The 19,465-nt window shown below is 38.7% G+C and overlaps 1 protein-coding gene across 1 annotated transcript in view; it reads left to right on the top strand.

The window, feature by feature from the left end:
* The first annotated feature begins 1,318 nt into the window (after positions 1 to 1,318).
* Positions 1,319 to 19,465, top strand: part of EGLN3 (egl-9 family hypoxia inducible factor 3) — a 38,170-nt gene continuing 20,023 nt past the window's right edge. Inside the window, exon 1 of the mRNA XM_072624349.1 lies at positions 1,319 to 2,030. Coding sequence (XP_072480450.1) covers positions 1,674 to 2,030 — 357 coding nt within the window. The 5' untranslated portion in view covers positions 1,319 to 1,673. The remainder of the gene's footprint in view (positions 2,031 to 19,465) is intronic.

Raw genomic sequence — 19,465 nt, 5'->3', positions numbered from 1 at the left:
ACAATTATGCAAGTTAGGTGTGTTTTCCCCCCTTTCAATTCTAGTCAGCAACGTAAAGAAGGAAAAAGAATGTACAATCCATTGAACTGAACTGTTTAATCTATAGATAACTGAAATTTTACTTGTTTGGTTAAGCCCATCCCTAGGGTATAGTTCACCTGGCTATTAAGATACAACCATAATAACAACAAAGCAGGAGCTGGGGCATAATTACACTGACACATATCATGCCAAGGCAAACATTTTTCTAGCTCAAACTCTCCTGCCTCGCAGCACGTCTTGCAAGTAATGGGCAGTCGATAAATATTTGCTGATTAACTCATTATGGAAGAGTTTTCTTTTCATTTTCTATCTCTCTTTCTGTCTTTCCTTTCTTCTTTGCCTTTCTTGCTTTATTTTTAAAATTTTATTTTTAAATTATCTAGCATTTATTTTGTCTCTTTTCCATCCCCCCCCCCCCCAACCAACGAAAGACAAAAAGTAACAAGTAAAACAAAAACCCTAACCAAATGCCCCAAAATATGTTTCCATCTGCACCCGGAGTACAACACCCCTGTCTGGGTAACTTGCCTGGGAAATCTTGGTTGGTCAATGAATTAATGAATCTGTGTTTTCTAAGAGAAAATATGATTTAATAATAGTTCCTATTTGTACGGTGCTCTAAGGTTTGCAAAGCACCTTCCACATATTATCTCATCTGATCCTTATAAAAACCCTGACAGGTGGGTGCTATTATTGTCCTCAACTGGACAGTTGTTGAGGACAGTTTAAGTGACTTGCCCAGGGCTACTAAGTATTTAAGGCTGATTTGGGAACAGGTCAAGCCCCTGGGTCCACCGGGTCATCTACTTGATTCGGTTTTTGAAATCCTGGTAGGCATTACGCCGGGATTTAATATAGATGGAGAACTTGGTAGAAGAGCTTTCAGATTAAACTGCTCAAGCTTATGAAAATTTATGGAAAAACAAACAAAAGAGCGAATCAGTAGCATGCAGACTTGACATCCCCCTGTCAAACAGTACAGACATGCAATCGGTCAGCCCTACTCCTAAACCTGAAAAAAAGAAAATAATAAAGGAACAAAAGAGAAAATGAAAACAACGCCAGCAAGTTCTAAGAGAACCCATCTGTCCCGCCCGTTTATAAAGGCGCGAGGGGGGCGGTGTCCTCTAGCACGCTGACCTCTGGGCATTTGCAGCCAGGGGCGGGCCTCCTGATGTCCGGGGGTGTGAGTGTTGCCCAGTTAGGGGCGGGACCTGGTGACGTCCTGCGGAGTTTGGGTGGCCCGGTAAGGGGCGGGGCGGGGCGGGGACGGATACTCTGCCCCGGAGTCCTTGTCTAGTCCGCAGTCACTTTGGCTGGCGCTCCAAAAAGGGGTTCCCTCTAAGTCTCCACGCTGGGCCAGTCCAGTCCTGGGTCGATGAGCCCCGCGCAAACTCCTGCGGAGCTCGGACGGTGCTTTTGTTAAGTGGACTCCACTCAAAGAGTGGTGCGCTGGGTGCCCCCCGGAGCTGCCGGTGCGGCGCCGTCTCCCCCACCCCCGATCTCGAGGGGCAGGAGCCCTGGCACCCCGGGGGCCTCAAGCTGGGTGTCTGTCTCCCAAAGTCGCTCACACGCCTCCTCCAGTCACCCAGGCTGGGGCCCCCTCGGCTCCCCTCCGCTCGGAAGTCACGATGCCCCTGGGACACATCATGCACCTGGATCTGGAGAAGATCGCCCTAGAATACATCGTGCCCTGCCTGCATGACATCGGCTTCTGCTACCTGGACAATTTCCTGGGCGAAGTGGTAGGTGACTGCGTCCTGGAGCGCGTGAAGCAGCTGCACTGTAACGGGGACCTGCAGGACGGCCAGCTGGCTGGACCCCGCTCCGGGATCTCCAAGAGGCACTTGCGGGGAGACCAGATAACCTGGATCGGGGGCAACGAAGAAGGCTGCGAAGCCATCAGCTTCCTCCTGTCCCTGATCGACCGGCTGGTTTTGTACTGTGGAAGCCGCCTGGGCAAATACTATGTCAAAGAAAGGTCCAAGGTAAGGGCGCTGTTACTTTCAATTGGGGACTGGGAAGAGCGGCGCCCTGACCGATCGCTAAGTTAAGCACACCACTCACGTTGGCAAGAAACTTTCCCCCAAAATGTTTATACAGAGAAGACTAGTTTGGGTTAAAACAAAAATAATACAAAAAAAATAGTGGTTTGGGTTAAAGACTTGGACCGAGGCTACTTTAGCGGACACTTAATTTTAAATGAATTAGCCCCACGGATAGTGTGGTACAGTGGAGTGAACGTTGGATTTAGGAACCTAATTCCGGCTTCTGCCACTTAGCATTTGTGCGTTCTTGGACAAGTCATTTTCCCTCCTCCGAGCCTCAATTTCCTTAACGTGTAAAATGAAGGTGTTTTTCCTAGATGTCCTCTGAGGTCTTTTCCTGTTCTAAAGTTGTGATCAGCAGCACTGTCTTTGAAGGAACTTCTTTCATTGCTGGTAAAAAACTAATCAACCTTGGTTTCTGTATAGTTTGGTGATAATTTGATACTGAGAACCAGTGGACTAGACAGATGAAGTTAGCATTGGACACGTCTTAAAGATTTCGGAATAGGTGTAGCTTTGTTCTTGTTTAGTCATCCCGTAGTCCCCCCCATACCTGTTGCTCTGGTGTGTCTCCAAATACACTGTCTTTGGGGACCCATAGTTGTGGACGGCAGCTTGTGCAAGGTGTAAGCTCTTTCCCTCTCTCTGTTTCGGTCGGTGCGTTTGGCCCTTTGGCCCCAGGTAGGGTTGATCTAATTTGTTGCTTGTGAAGATCTTTCCTTGCTACCTTCAGCCAGGCCCTTCTGTAGCAGTAAATAGTTGGTGAGAGAGTAGTCTAGGACTTTTGGAAGGAAAAGAGGTTTCAGTTCACCTATCCCTCAAGAGACTCTTCTTGAGGGTAATTTCTTAGATGTGCTTACGTTGTATATTGGCAGCATCTCTGCAAAGGTGGGAAAGTTACCTTAACTGTAGTATCTGTGCTATTTGTCTACAGACTTGGAGGGACTTGCAGACAATCTGTCTTCAGGTGTTTATTGGTTCAGCCCAGGTTGTTTCCGGTAACAGCTCCAAGTGACTCTACATTTTCTTTTATCCTAAGGGAGGCTGAGGGGTAGATGAGCATAAGTACCTTTTAAAAACCTGAGGGGCACAGAGGAAAGCAAGCTGGCCATCAGGTACCAGAAGAGTCATCTATGTATTATTTGAGGGGGAAATAAAGTATTTTTCACAGTTCAAGACTGATTCTGTGATAAAACAAACCACTGCCATCCCTTGGCCCATGATCTGAGATGAGTTCTGTTAAGACAAAAAATAAAGGACAAATAGCTAAGATGTAGAATTGAGTCCTCGGAGAAGTGAAGGAGGGAGGAAGAAAGAGACAAGTATTAATTAATTAATGAAGTGTCCTGTGCTTTATAAATATTTGGTTGTGAGGAGGTTTGGAATAGAAAATTTGGAGGAAATTAGAAGATTTCTCTAAGAGGAGTTCAAATTATTTAAAGACAAAACCAAACCCCTAAACATCTGCTTTTAACTTGGGGAAAATTGCATTACCTTCACAGAATTCTTGAAGTCTGCCAAGAGGCATTTATTAAACGCTCAGGAAGTCATTTTAATTAATTAAGATACTAGACTTTCTGGTCCAATTTTGAAGGACACTCAAGATGCCTAAAGTTCTTTCAAAGCAAGATTATACAAAGTTTGAAATAAATGCTTCTTGTGGACACTGAAAAAAATAGCTTTGAGGTAGTAAAGAGTAAGTAATCACTAAGGAGATCCATCATTCCATTTAAACCTCTCCAAGTTTTAGCTTCTTTATGAGCAGCAGCCTGACCCACCTATAGGGGATTGTGGATCATCCCTACTCAGTCCTTCCTTTTACAGAGAGGATAAAGTGACTTGCCTGAGTTCTCATAGTTACCATTTAAGTCAACAAGCATTAATTGTGTCTGCTATGTACCAGGCGCTATGCTAAGGGAGGAGGGGGTGGTGTATGTATACTAATCCCCCCCACCCCCCACCTCCCTCAAAAAAGGAACCCAACCCAGGTCCTGAATCAAATCAAGTATCCTTTCCACTGGACCACTCTGTTTTTGCAAGGCCTGTCTTTCAACCCTAAAAGTTTAAGGGTAAAATTTTAATGGAAAGAATCTGAAACCCATCCAGGGCAAGAAAATTTGGTCCCATCAGGATTTGATGGTTTTATCCCATATTGGTGTGATATCCTTCCACGATCGGAATAACTTAATTAAATGTAACTCATCCAAAATGTAAGTGGATTTTAAAGTTTTTACTGGGTGGATCCCTCAAATACTTGTCTTATTTGTCTTTTCACCCTCTCCTAGGGCCCTCCCTCCATGCTTTCACACTCACCCACTCCACCCCACTCAATGTTTCACAACTTAGTGTTGGTAGATTTTTGTTGAATGAATGCTTTTTGAAATTGAAGCAAGGAAATTTGATACTGATGTCCATTCTAACAAGTGGAATTTAGGAGGTTTCTCACAAGGCAGCCTACCTTTGTCCAGAATATAGATTCTCATCTGCTGTCCTAATATGTAGCTCTTCATTCTCCAAATGTATGATTAATAGAAAAAGTAAGGCAAAATATTCTCGAACCAATTAGAATGTGTGTATATTCACATCTCTAGTGAAAAAAGCTCTATCAGAAGAAGAGAAGACATAGGGTCATATAAAGAAACCTCTTTAGCGCTCTTGGATTAGAGAGACAGAGGTGGTATCCAGTTCCTCATTTAGTAAATTTTGGTAGAAAGGAAACCATTTTCTTTCGAGGAATTTTCTTAACTTTGCCTGTTTGTCTTCCTTTCCTGTCCTTTACTTATTTCCCTCCATCTCCAGTATGGAGAGTACTCTATCCTAGGCATGGAAACCTAATCAAACATAAGGCAGAATCTGCTAAATCTATTTTAGGTTTCCTACTGTTCTTAAAGCTGAGGTATGTATTTATTTGTTTGAACATATGAATAATACTTTTCTTACTTTTAATGAGTCTTGCGAAGGAGCAAAAGCCATCAAATTGTAAGTTTGTCTAAACGCCAGGCTGAAAAGGAGAAATATTGGTCAGAGTTCAGTTGCTGAAGAAATGAGGGGCTGCTGAGATTTTAAGAGAACCCTTCATTAAGTTACCTGGGCTGAATTGACCTTGGCAGTTGAACTTGTTGGAAACATATCTTCAGGTTCTTAATTAAGGAGTCTTTGGGGAAGTCTCTTGGTTGTAATTTCTTTGCCATGTGCAGCAGCATGGCGCCCCCTAACTTCAAGTGTGGTCCTTGCTTAGAGACCCTCCCTGTATTCGTTTACAAGACTGCTCCCTCCTTTTTCAGGAATGTAGGAAATCTCCAAGACAAATATTGGTCACTACTTTCTCCTTTTACTTGACTGCATAAATCTTACGGAACAGGGATTTATTTTCCACTGGGATTGTAATTTATAGAACCAGGAGTTCTCTTGCTCAGCAATAGTCAACAGCTAGTTAGATTTTTTACAGTAACTCACCAGGTAAAAATGTCACTAACTCACAAGAATGGATATATACATATACATATACATATATATTTATACACACAGACACACACGTATACATACATGTGTGTATACATACAAACATTCATATATATGTTCTTATGTATATGTGTTATGTATTTTCATATATATTTTTGAACCGTAAGCCCAATTCTAATTCACATTTCACTGATTGCCAAGCCTTTCCCTTAAATGACTGTAGAAGCTGATTCTGAGTTCTTGGAAAACTCAAAGGCTTTAGTGTTTCCCATTACTATTTTTAGAAAATCCACTTATTAACTGAGTTGATCACAAATAGCCTTAACTGGAGTAGCCTCAGACCGTCATGTGTTTGAGGACATCAAGGAAGTAGCTTCCCTACCCCAAAGGGATTCTTGTGTGACCCAGCCAAACAATCCATGGGCAAACCTCACCATTTAGCCTTGAATTATTCTTGGAGAACAATTAAATGGATAAGAAGTTTATATAAAATTAAAAAATAACACCACCACCCACCAACCCGGGTGTAGATTTTTGTGGGTTTTGTTTCTGTGCTGATGGATGGTTTTTCCTATCTAGCCTTGACTTCTTACTTCTTCACTGGCCACAGAGAAATAGATGAAATAGAGAAATAGAAATAGATAGAATGGGATAGGGGCAAGGGAGATAGCTGCTTGCTTTCATTCTTTGGATCTGTAAATGTAAGCTCTCCTCGATGTTGATAAGACCATCTTGTCACCTAAACCTCTGTTTCTTAACCTGGATAAACAATCCAGTTCACACATAAAATGCCATTAATATAGAGGCTTTAAAGAAAAAGGTTTTGGTTAAAAACTTTTGTACTTTTTTCAGATAGTATGTGTTACATTCTTATGCAAATACATCTGTGGGGCTTCCAGTTCATATTAAATTTTCTCAAGAAAGTGCTTTGATCCATCCGAACTCTGAAAAAGTCATGGGATTGGCTTCATATTTGGGACCTCTCAGTTCCAGTTGTAATGGACAGAGTAGCTGGGACAGAAGTAATTTTGAAAAAACACTTCCTTTAGAGAAAACCTAGAGGTTATTTTATTATTTTTTACTTATGCGAACTTGATCAAGTCTCTGTTTTCTGTAAATTGGGTTGAACTGTACTAGATGAATAATCTTAGATTACCTTAAATGCCATAGATAAAAGACTTTTATAAGGTAATGCTCTGATATTAATGGCTACATCTTGTGGTTAAATATTGAGATCTTTTAATTAATAGATATAAACCTTCCACGGTTAGCATCTTGATAGCTTAAAACAAAACAAAACAAATTCTTGGCTTTTGGTTGGAACACACCCAATTTGGAAGTTTCCAGATTTTCTAGGGAAGCAAAGCACTCCAGAAAACAATTTCACAATCCTCTTTGCTTTATCCATTTGCAGTAGTGAATTGCCTTCCTAGGCTAGAAGTGCACGTATATTACTTATTTCACTCTCTTGCCTAGTTTATACCCATTTCCCTACATTCTGTGTTCAGTGAAGCTGGACCAGACGGCAGCAGTTTGTTTATAGCTGCCAACCCTTGTCTTTTCCCTAGACTTAAAGAAATCTAATTTTATTAATTTTTCATATAGTCTTTAATCTTCTTTCCCCTCTGGACCTGCTGAAGTTTTAGGAAGAGAAAACCTGTAGGCTTAGAAAAAGGATCTTAGAAATCTTGCGTTCTACCCATCTAGACTTAACTAAGCTTCTTTTGTTTAGAGAAAAAATAAATTTTAAGCAAGGTATTTGAGTAGCTGAAGGACATGAGGTTGATAAGAGGTCATTCCTTTTGGAAGTAAGCTGTATTCAGAGAAATCTTAGAAATGGGGAGGAACCCAAAATTGTCCAAATAGGTCAAAAAGGATATAGAAAATGAATTAGCTGGGGTGGAGTAGTCTGTTTGGAATGTTTGAGTACTGTTTTAAAATTGTATTTATGTATATTCATTTATAAATTAATTTATTTTGAGTGAATGAAACTTTTGTTATTCACTTTATTTTTTATTAAGCACAGTGTTGAGTGTCACAAATAGAAAAATAAGACAGTTCTTGATTTAAAAAGGAGTTCATATTCTAATGGAAGAGACAATACAAATGGAAGGTTTTAGCTACAACTCCCTCGGGAAAGTCCCTTATGGTACAGTGTCAAAACAGATGGCTAATGCCTCTTCTTTAATATCATTTTTGTTTGAAATATTTGAAATAAAATTCTCATCCTTTAGTTCATATGCATCCTAAAAATGGGCTCATAGATTTAGAGATCTTAAAGGCTATTCTATTGAGTCCAACTCCCTCATTTTGCAGATGAGGAAACTGAGGCAGAGAGGTTGTGACTTGCTAGAGCCAAACAGAGTCAGTAAAGTCTCTAAGAGAGGACTCTTTCTGGCTCTAAGGCCAGCCTTTTAACCCTTTCATTACCTAGGTACTTTTAGCTATCTGGTCCCTCTAATCACCTATACATTGAACTTATCTTATTTTTCACTCCTCCCATCTTCTTCACCTTTCTTCTGGTGAAGCAAAGTTTTTCAACTCTGAGTTAGAATTTTTTAGAATTTGCAGTGGCCATTTCAAATCTGCTCCGCACCCTTCTGTATTTTCCTCAGTTGAAGACTATATCTTACACTGTCGACACAGAATGGTATTTGTATAAATATGAATCCGTAAGTATCTTTTAGTCAGTCAACAAGTCTTTATTTAGGATACCAACAACATGGCACCCTTTAATCTTTTAACTTTTAAAAGTTTACTCAAGTCTCTGTCCTATGGTGGATTGGGGTGAATGGTACTGTGTGATAATCTTAAATTGTACACTTTTAAAGTGGGGGTGTCTGTGGGTGGGCTAGGGAGTTGGTGGGGGTTAGGGGTGGGCTAGGGCTTGATACTGACTACTGGGAAAACAATTATGAGACCACTGCTGAATTCAAGAAGCCTACTTTTTAATAATGGGGGAAGAGTACATGCACATGCCTTAAAACTTTTGGGATGTCCTGGACTTTGAGAAGTGCATTTCAGTATATTTGGTTTCCTTTGTATTCTGTATTTTGTTTTGTGTATTTAAAAACATTCAGAGAGAAGAGGTCTAACTGATGGTCAAAAGGGTCCATGACAAAAAAAAAAAGACAAGAATCCCTGATGTTGTTAGAAGGTGGAACTTGAGGTGCCTGGAAAGCAGTCTGGGTTTCCAAGGGATACCAAGCCCTGGAGGATTGAACCCTTTTCCTTGAGAAACTCCTGCTTTGGGGCCCCACATCTGATTATGGAATTGCCTCCTCCGTTTGGCTGCTACACCTAGACTGGTCCCAAGCATTTATTACCCAACTATCTACTCACCATTGACCTCGTACTTGTACCCCTCTCCAGTTCTGGAGCCATAATCAAATCAATACTATGTTCAATCCTAGAAAGGTTTGCTAATCTCCTCTATGGGCCACCATCTCCATAAGTTTCCAACCAAAAGACCTCTCTGTCCTTGACATCTATTCCCACTTAAGTGATGTATGTGTTTTCTTCCCATATAGCTCTTGAGGAAAAAGGATTTTTTTTTTCCCTTTTGCTTTTGTTTCTCTAGTACTTGGCTTCTGTGCTTGGCTCGCTTCTTGTTTACTGTTCATTCATGTCTGACTTCGTTGACCCCCCAAACCATAGCAGGCCAGGCCCTTCTACTATCTCTAAGTCTTTCCAAATTCTTGTTCTATTTCACTATTTCATCCAAGTACTAACCAAATGCTTTTTCATTTGTTCAAAGTAAGAGTGAGTGGAGGAATTACCTGTAAATAGGCAGTGATTTGGAAGAGAGGTAGAGTATCTCCTTAGCCTCCATCTACATATAAATAGATCTCAGAGTCAAAGGAAGGGAATAATATAGGAAGATTTGAGGACATTTAAGTGCCAAAGAGTTTATATTTCATTCTAGTGGTAACAGGGGGCCACTGAAGTTTATTGGGGGAGGGAGGTAATATCTTAGAAACTTGTAGTAAAAATAGTATTTTAGAAGTGATGGGTTGGTTTGGAGGCCACTTAGCTATGCTGCTCAGTACTAACTTTGCCTCTGACTCACCTTTGTGGCTCTAGGTAAATCAATTAACTTTCTGATTTCAGCTACTGAAGATTAAAAAGTAACTTGTACAGGTAAATTGTCTGCAAAGGTGGCTTTTGTTTCAATAGGCTTATGAATTCTTCCACAGCAGCATGCCTTGCAATTAGCTGACAATGAGATCTGTTACATATTTCATTTTTTCTTCTCTAAGTCTAATCACGTGGTATATTCTGGCATAATAGGGAATTCAGATCTGTTCCCCTGGGCAACTGCCAGGGTGCCCAGTGTGGAGTTGAGTCTACAGCCACTGGAACTGTAAATACTGAAGACAAGTCATTTTTATGATATCCAGCTAAGGAATTCAGTTTTGGCGGAGATCCAAAGAGCCAGTGATTTGGCATAGATTCAGAGTTGATGTTTTATATCTGCGTTAGTCAAGCAAGATTAGTTAGCTTGGTTAATTATACATAGAATTTGTTGGATTTTTTTTTTTACCTTGTCTTATCTTGTTATTTACATGGTTGAGAGTTTTTGGTTGTTATTTTTGTAAATGTATGATCTCATATAAATGTGTACTCACACTTTTCTCCCCAACTTTTTTTTGCAAGGTATAGACTATAATAAGCTATGCTTTTCTTGAATAAATATTCATCGAATATATATTGAGCATACTTTAGGTGTGAAGGAATGTGAATACAACTTTAATATCTTGTCCTGGAATGGAACTATTTAAAAACTGCGATGTTTTATTATTATTTTGGTCATGACGTATGATTTTATCTATATGGAGACCTTCCAGGGTGGAACTTAACAGTTGTAGTGACTTTCCTGTTATGCGTCAGAAATTGGACTTGGACCCTGGTGCTTCTAGCCCTCTATCTGAAGTGCTTTTTGGAATGTTATAGATTATAAAAAATTCAAATTTAGCAATTAATATATTTCAAGATCTAGATAGGTGTTTCATCTGCACAACCTTTCATACTTAATCAGAATGAGATTAAATAGCATCCTGAACATGATTATAATGCAATAAATATGGCCATTTGCTATAAGTTTATTATGCATAAAATTCAATATAAGCAATTTTGAAAGTCCCTAGAATTAAAGGAACTTATCTTTTACCTCCCATGGAGGATTTAGAGCTTGATATCTATCTATCATCTATCTATCTATCTATCTATCTATCTATCTATCTATCTATCCATCTATCTATCTATCTATCTATCTATCTATCTATCTATCTATCTATCTATCTATATCTATCCATCTATCTACCTATTTATCATCTATCTATCTATCTATCCATCTATCTATCCATCTATCCATCTATCCATCCATCTATCTATCTATCTATCATCTATCTATCTATCTATCATCTATTTATATCTATCATCTATCTATCTATCTATCTATCTATCTATCTATCTATCTATCTATCTATCTATCTATCTATCTATCTATCTAAAAGAATATAAATTCCTTGAGGGAAAGAACTGTTTTTACTGCTTTTCAAATGAGGTAATATTTCTAAAGTGCTTAGCACTGTGTTTGGCAAATAGTAGGTGCTTAATAAATGCTTGTTCCCTTTCCTTCTTTGTGTACACAGCCTTTGGGTGAAACATCCATTCTAATAGTAATCCTGTTTGTCTCAGTTTCCTCATCTGTAAAATGAGCTGGAGAAGGAAATGGCAAACTGCTCCAGTATCTTTTGCCAAAAAAAACCCAGATGGGATCACACAGAGTTGGACACAACTGAACAATAACAAATTGCAAAAGAAAGGAAGAAAACAAGCATTTATTGAGCAGGTATGTGTGTGCCAGGACAGGGGCCAGGTACTTACTATGCACTAGGCGCAGTACTAAGCTTTGGGGATATAAATACAAATAGTACCTTCCTGTCTAGGTGTTTACATTTTAAAGGTGGGGAGACATCATATGAAAAGGAGCCGGATACTTGTGGAAAGGAAGTGGGGGTGTGCATCCAGGGTGGAGATTCACCATGGTAGCCGATGAACAGTTGGAGAAGTGATCTGGAGTGGAGAATTCTTGGTAATACATTGGTATTAGGTGCTATTTTGAATGAACCTTTTTCTGAATTACCATGCAGAGAATAACCATGTAGAGAATTTTAATGTCCTGATGAACAGTCTACAGGAGAATCTGGTGTTTTAATTGAATAAACAAAGATTATGATGCTGGGACTCTCAATTTCCTCTTCCTGTGACAAACATGATGTACCTAATTGTACCTAGTATGATCAATATCTAGAAAATTGAATAATCATATGATTAAATTCCAGTTCATCTGTATTTTGATAGCTGTCTTCCCTTTTTTTTTTTTTTTTTGACAATTGTACTAACATTCTTCCTTTGCAATTCTTTAGGAAATAGGGATTCGTTGTAGGAATAGGGGTGGGAAAAGACTGCATATTATCTACTCATCAAATTGTCAATCAATGAAAAGCCTTTACTGAGTAAGAATAAATAGCATTTATATAATAGTGTTTTAAAGTTTGCAAAGCACTTTACAACTATTATTTCATTTTGACCTCAATAACCCTGATAGGTAAGTGCTGTTTTGCACTAAGTCCCCATTTTGCACATAATGAAACTGAGGTAACAGAGTTAAATTCTTCCCCAATGTCACACTGCTAGTAAGTATCTAAAACAGAATTTAGATTTAAATCTTCCTGATTCAAGATCCACTGGCTCAATCTACTTTATCCCCCACCTCCCAATACCGTTTAACTCTATATGGGGAACTTTGGGGAGGGATGTACAGAAAAATAGCTAAAGGTTTGAGATATTCAGGAAGCTTAGAATTTTGGTAATAATTGTCTCTGTGGCAGATAAAACTAGCACTTTAATCATTTTATGTGTATATGTTTTAATCATAAAATGGTCCTTGGTGTATGTTGAGTGAAAGAGACCTTTTCACAAGCCTCTTTCGTAACAAATAATCTCAAGTACATTTTTTTAATGTGTAAAGGTATCAGAGATCCCTCTGTTTGGGATTACAGTTGCCATCGTTGTTTTAGCATGTAACTGACAGTTCTCTAAGGTTGATGGAGTTTTACAGGATCTGATTGGAGTCTCCCAACAACCTTGTGGATTGAAGGCATGTAGGTATTATCTCCATTTTATAGATAGGAAAACTGAAACTCAGAGTAAGTGAAGTGACGTGTTTATGGTCTCCGAGCTAGTGTGGGGATTCAAACTCAAGTTTCTCCTATCTTCAGATCCAGAGGTCTTTTTGTTACCTGTATCCAAACAGGTACCTAGTAGAGAGCTGTGGTATTAGAGGGCCTTAGAGACCTTGGTGAGTCAGCCAAGGGTAAGATAGTGGAGATAGGTTATATATAATTAATAAATTATATATCAGCCTCAGGATCTGGAAGAACTGGGCTCAAGTCCTGCCTATCAAATATATTGACTGTGTGACCCCGGGCACAACACAACCATTCTGTGAGCTCAGGGCCACTCTGTAAAGACTCAATATCGCAGAGCGCTTGCTAGTTTGCATTGGTGGAGGAAGTGTCCTCCTAGGAAATTCCTCACATCTGTAAAATCACAGGTCTGGTTTAAAAAACAAAGAAGAACAAAACTCAGTTACTTTAGATTTGTATTTTTAAAAAAAATTAAATGTGCCAATTAAGTGACTAAAATGTCCGTGCCCTTTTGAAATAGAGATTTTATTACTCAACTTATACCCTAAGGGAAGCCATTTAGAACCAAGTCCCCAGAAACTCCACAATTTTGCAGCAGCACTTTTTGTGGTAGCAAAGAATTGGAAACAAAGCAGATGCCCATCAATTGGGGAATGGCTATACAAATTGTGGTACATGAATGTAATAGAATATCATTTTGTTATAAGAAATGATGTGTGATGAATAGAGAAGCATGGAAAAATCTATATGAACTGATGCAAAGTGAAGTAAGCAGAGCCAAGAAAATAATCTGTGCAATAGCTACAACGATATAAATGGAAAGAAAAATCACTCCAAAAAAAAACACCCCAAAAAATCAAAAGTGAATAATAAAATTATAAAGGATTTGAATGAAGACATGCGAGAAGACACCCCCTTCTTTCATGGAGGTGGGAAGTCCAAGGTGTTATACATTGCATGTTTTCAGACTTTTTCAATATATCCATCAGTTGTGCTGACTTTTTTTTTCTCTCTAATAAAAAATGCTGTTTTTCATATGGGATGGCTCTCTGGAAGGGATAGAAGAAAAGGAACTTTATACTATGATAATGTAAGAAACAGAAGATCAATCTCTATTTTTCAAGTTGGCAAATTTTAGATTATCTTCTAAATCAAAGATTACAGAATTCTCTCCTGTTTTAAGTATGTAAGTTAATCCTTTTGACTCCAGCTCATGCAGATCTGTTAAGGACAATCAATACAGCTGGAGTACTAACAAGTTAAATTCAGTTAGATTGTTCAGTTAGAACAAATGTCTTCCAGAGTTTCAGACTACATTAACCTAGACATACATGACAGTAATCCTCAGAGGTAAAACCCAAGATTTAAAACAATACTAGAAAAGTTACACTTGAAAAGTTGCTGCCAGGTTTATGAGGAAAACAAAGAAGCTATTTTATTATAGTAATTCTCTAACTTTTTGCTCTTAGAACCCCTTTATACTTTTAAAAATAATTGAGTACCCCAAAGAACTATAGCCTATTAATATTTACCGGATCTGGAATTAAAAGTCTTAGTATTATTATGAAAGTAATTTTGACTTCACAGAGCCCACTTTGAGAACCTGCTACATTCAGAACCCTCTTTAATTACACCCCCCCCCCCATATTTAACTAACTCATTTGGATAATCATCCTTTCTCCTTAGTGTTGTGAGATGACATATTTAGACGAATGAATGCTTTTGTAATTAAAATTGACGCATTTGTTTAATGGTGAAAAAGATGCTGAGAAATCGGAGTCTGAAGAACAATTTTGGTCAATTCTAAGAGTCCATTAGCTAGCAGGACAAACCGTTCAAACCTCGTTAATCTCCTTGATCATACCCTGTTTAAAAATCTGTCATGATTAAGGTGTTAATATTCTTTTGAGTGGAAATTGTCAGCATTAAACATACAGCTGGTCCTTGAACTTAATATTAGCTGTACTGATAAAACTGAATTAATCAGAAGAATGATGCTACCAAGGCCAGAAGGCTAGGATTGATTTCTCCATGTTTTTCCGTAGAAAAAACCAGTTTTACTACACAGCCTTAGCTAACCCTGACCAACAACCTTGATCCGAGCCTCACTCCGGACTACTGTTGATACCGCTACTGTTCAGTCATATCAATCATGTCCAACCCTTTGTGACCCCATTTTGGAGTTTTCTTGGCAGAGATACTGGAGTGGTTTGTCATTTCCTTCTCCAACTTATTTTTACAGATATAAGGAACTGAGGTAAACAGGGCTAAGTGGCTTGCCCAGGGTCAGACAGCTAGTAAGTGTTTGACACCAGATTTGAACCCAGGAAGATGAGTCTTCCTGATGATTCCAAGCCCAGTGCGCTACCCACTGTGCCCTATAATCCTGGCTAACAACTTTGCAATTATATATTGATAGTCACAAGGGAGAATGGTTGAAAGGGAAGGCTTAGTTCAGTTCCTGTCAGCAGATATTTATTTTGTGCCAATATGTTCAAAACATTGTGTTATGCACTTTGGATATGACATACATGGTGAGAAAACAACATTGCTCCTGCCTTACTAAACCATTTATGGTCTACTAAGGTGTTACCTTTAATACACTGGTCAGTATAATTCCAAGCTAGAGACTATGATGGGACTAATGAGAGATCCTGACATAAATGTTCTTGGAAAGTTTTGGAGAGAACCTTAAGTTAAGAGGAGGGATGGCAGGTGGAAAAGAGATCAAGAAAGCCCTTGTGGAACAGGAGGCACTTGGACTGACACTAGAGAAAAGTCAAATAGTTTATTAGGTAAAGAGAAATGAGTGCATTCCAGGCATGGGGTTGTTGGTCCAGAACAAATATGAAACCTTAAAAATGTTTTCAGAAAGAATTTCTTTAAGTTGGTTTGGCAGGGGAGAGAATCAGAATAAGTTATGGCTGACTTCCTTGCCCCTCCTCCTCCCCCAAATCTTTGTAAGTTTTATATTATATAGAGCTCAAACAAAGGGTGTACGGAATGACCTTTATGTGGGTAGTGTCTGAAAAGGGGTAAGAGCACATAAATTGCTACACAAGATAGGGACTTTCCAGATAAGTCACTATTTGAAATGTATACCAACAGGTAAGTATTAACCTTCAATAAAATCTGGCCTACCTCAAAACACAAGCTTTGGGTGGGGTTGTAACCATTCTTTGTAGTAATCTTATGTTTCCCCTGGAATGTCTCTGGTGTCAGCATAATCCTCATGTCCTGGGTTAAATAATATCTCACTACATTAGACTAGATTCAAACAATATAATAAATACTGTTTCCCAAACAATATTATAAAGGTTTTTATAATATTATGAACACTTATAATATTATAAACACTTAATAAAGTTTTTTTATTATATTAGAATTATTTGTTATAATAAAAACTTAATATAACACATTAATAACTTAATAGATTATATATGTATATATAATACTGTGCTAATAATATAATTTATTATAATAAAGACTTAAAATTTTATTGTTGTATTATAATTATTTGTTAAAGTTTTATTTATTATAAATATTGTAAAGTTTTCCCCACAGGGTACAGCCTGTGCAAATGTGGAGAGGTGGGAGATGGCATTTTTGAGTTCAAGGAACAGTTAAACTACATTTGGTTGCAATACAGAGTAGAGGAAGGGAAACGATGTACAATAAAGCTAATAAGGCAGATTGGAGCTGACTTAAGGAGGATGCTGAACGCCAGGCTAAGGAATTTGGATCTTTTCAGGCTTTAGGATAAAATACACTGAAAGTTCTTAAGCAGGGGGTTATCATGGCTAGATTTTTATATTAGGAAGATTATTCTTGCTCATTATGTGAAAACTGGACTGTAGAGAGAAGGGAGTGAAGGCTGAGAGACTAAAACATTCTTAACAGCAATATTCTTACTTGCAATTATACTTAAAATATTAATATTATACTTAAAATAAAAAAAAAAAGAGTTGTTTGAGGACCTGTACAGGGGTGCTGGTGTTATAAAAAACTGGTTATGGAAATGGAATGCATAGAACTGGTCCTTGGGACATATGTGTGTGTAATGGGGAAAAGGACAGGGAGGAAAGGTAAGAGAAAAGTTAAGCTCTCTGTACATAAATAATTCACTTAACAATCATTTGAGTAGCTAATATTATATATGTACTAAGGTCTGAAGAGTTTTCTGGTGTAGAGGAAAGTACTTTTGCTTTTATTTGCAAACTGTATGGCTTTAGGAACCTCTCTAATGAGGACATTATGTTATCTACCACTTCCTTTGGTATCAACTCACACTTGAATACCTGTGCTGATAGCTTTCTTTTTTTAAATATCCTTATCATTCCCTAAGTTCTTTAAAAAGTTCTTCACTCATGGTACAATGGATGTACTTGCTGGAAAGAAGCCTCAGGTTCATACTCTGCTTTTCTTAGTTGCTGTGAAACCTTAGGCAAGCTACCTAACCTATCTGTGTCTCAGTTTCCTCATCTACAAAATGATGACTTGATAAGGTCCTTTCCAGCTCTATAACTGTGACACTTTGATCTCCTATTTCCTCCGTCTCCACTCTAAGGCAACTGGCTGGTGGTTCGACGTTAGCTGTCAACATTGTCACTATCGATGAAAACTGTCCTATTTTAAAGATCCTAAACTTTGGTCCTACTGGTTCTACCTTAGTTCTCCCACATGCCTGTCTTTTACTGTCAGCAGTTTGTCAACTCACTTTTGGTCTTATTTCCTTCTCAGCTATAAGTAAGGTCAGTGCTTTCCTATAATCTCTGTCTTTGAAACCTTGGCTGCCCTGTCCTTCTTCTACCCTCTAGCTTCAGGACATACTAAAGGTGATTTGGATGCCAGGTGTCTAATCTCAACTGTACTTTCATGAAAGGTTTTTTATTCATGTTCTTAGAACTCGTCACATTCTATGTTCCAAAAATTCTTTTCTCTAATTGCTAAGTCTCTCTTCCTTTGCACTCTGACATATAACCTTCTTGTAACCTGATTTTACATATATACACATGTATATACACACATACATGTATGCACACGTATGTATATATATGCACATACATATATACGTTTATACACACATATATCCTCTTCTACATTATTGAGGGGGCAGTTGGTTTGGACACAGTGGGCTTGGAATAAGGAAGACTCATCATTCAAATCTGACCTCAGACACTTACTAGCTCTGTGACCCTGGGCAAATCACATCACCCCTGCTTGCCTCAGTTTCCCTATCTATAAAATGAGCTGGAGAAGGAAATGGCAAAGCATTCCAGTATCTCTGCCAAGAAGACCCCATTTGGAGTCATCAAGAAAAGTAAAGCCAACCACAAAAGAGGCCTTGAAGATCATCTAGTACAACCTAAGCATTTTACAGATAAGAAAAATTGAGGTCTAGGAAGTAGTAACTTGTCCCAGGTCATATAGTAGCCAGGATTTGAACCTATTTTCTCTAAATCTAAGGCTCTTTCTATATCCATACTGTTTCCTTTCTGTCTTCCTGCTCCTTAAACAGTTCCTGTCCCCCAACAATTCTGTCCTTAGGTCTTTTCTCTCCCTTTTTTTGATCCCCAATTCTCATGCCTTCTGGTGCCATTCCTATGGAGATTGAGGACTCCCAAATCAATAGTTCTGCTCTGAATCTTTCCCCAGGGCTTCCAGTATCTTATTTTCAATTGCCTTCTTTTCCACATTTGCAAACCAAAGCCATTATCATCTCCCCAAACCGTCTCAGCCTCCCATCTTCTTTACCATGATGGCGTCACTTTCCCAGCTCCTAAACTCATAGTTTCAATGTTGTGACTCATCGGTTGCTGATTTTCACCGTAAGCAAAAGTACTTAATGAAATAGAATATTGGGGAAAACAGATCATTGGTTTTGAAGGCTGAGTACCTAGATTCATATCCTTCCTTTGATGCTTGGTACTACTTCTGTCACCTTAGACAAGTAACATCTCTGGACCTCAGTTCCCTTATCTTCAGTGAAAGGGTTGGACTAGGATCCTTCCTGCTCCGCATCAATAATCTCAACATTCAGACACTTTGTGCATGCCCTCTCATAAATACACGGCGCACCAATGGAGGGAGCCAGGACACACAGAAAGGCAACAACACCGATGCACCTTTGCGGCTGGTCTCTATTGGCTCGACTTTGACTTTCGGTCTAATTGAGTTTCCTTTCTCTTCTCTCAAATCCAATGAATTGCCAAGATCTGCCTATTCTAATGTGGTAATATTTCATCCACTGAGTCCCTTCTACTTAAAATACCCTCTTTGGGTTTTTCCTGTTTGGTTTCACTTAGGTTTTCATTTCAACTATTGTAATAAATAGCTGCCTAATCTTCCTATCTTTTGGCCTAATCTTTGTTTCCCTTTCTGCATACTACTTTCCAGTCAAAGTTATCCTATATTCCTGCCTCGCCTCACCACCTCCCAGGCTTGGAATGTCTCTTTCCTGCCTTGTTCCCCCTCCCTGACATCTTTTTCTGTTAAAATCCCTCATTGTAAGACCCATTTCAGCTACTGTTTCCTCCATGAATCCTCAGACTTCAGGGTTTCAGTTTAAATTGTCTTTTATTCCAGGTAATTCAGGTACATGTCCTTCCCCCTTGCCTCTCAACATAATACCTTATTTTGATACATATCCAACAGGTAGAGCTTGAACTCTCTATATAAGTCACAAGTGTCTTTTCCTTG

The sequence above is a fragment of the Notamacropus eugenii genome, chromosome 7, assembly GCF_028372415.1.
Source record: "Notamacropus eugenii isolate mMacEug1 chromosome 7, mMacEug1.pri_v2, whole genome shotgun sequence".
NCBI classification, from domain to species: Eukaryota; Metazoa; Chordata; class Mammalia; order Diprotodontia; family Macropodidae; genus Notamacropus; species Notamacropus eugenii.
This window is presented reverse-complemented; position numbering and strand designations above follow the sequence as displayed.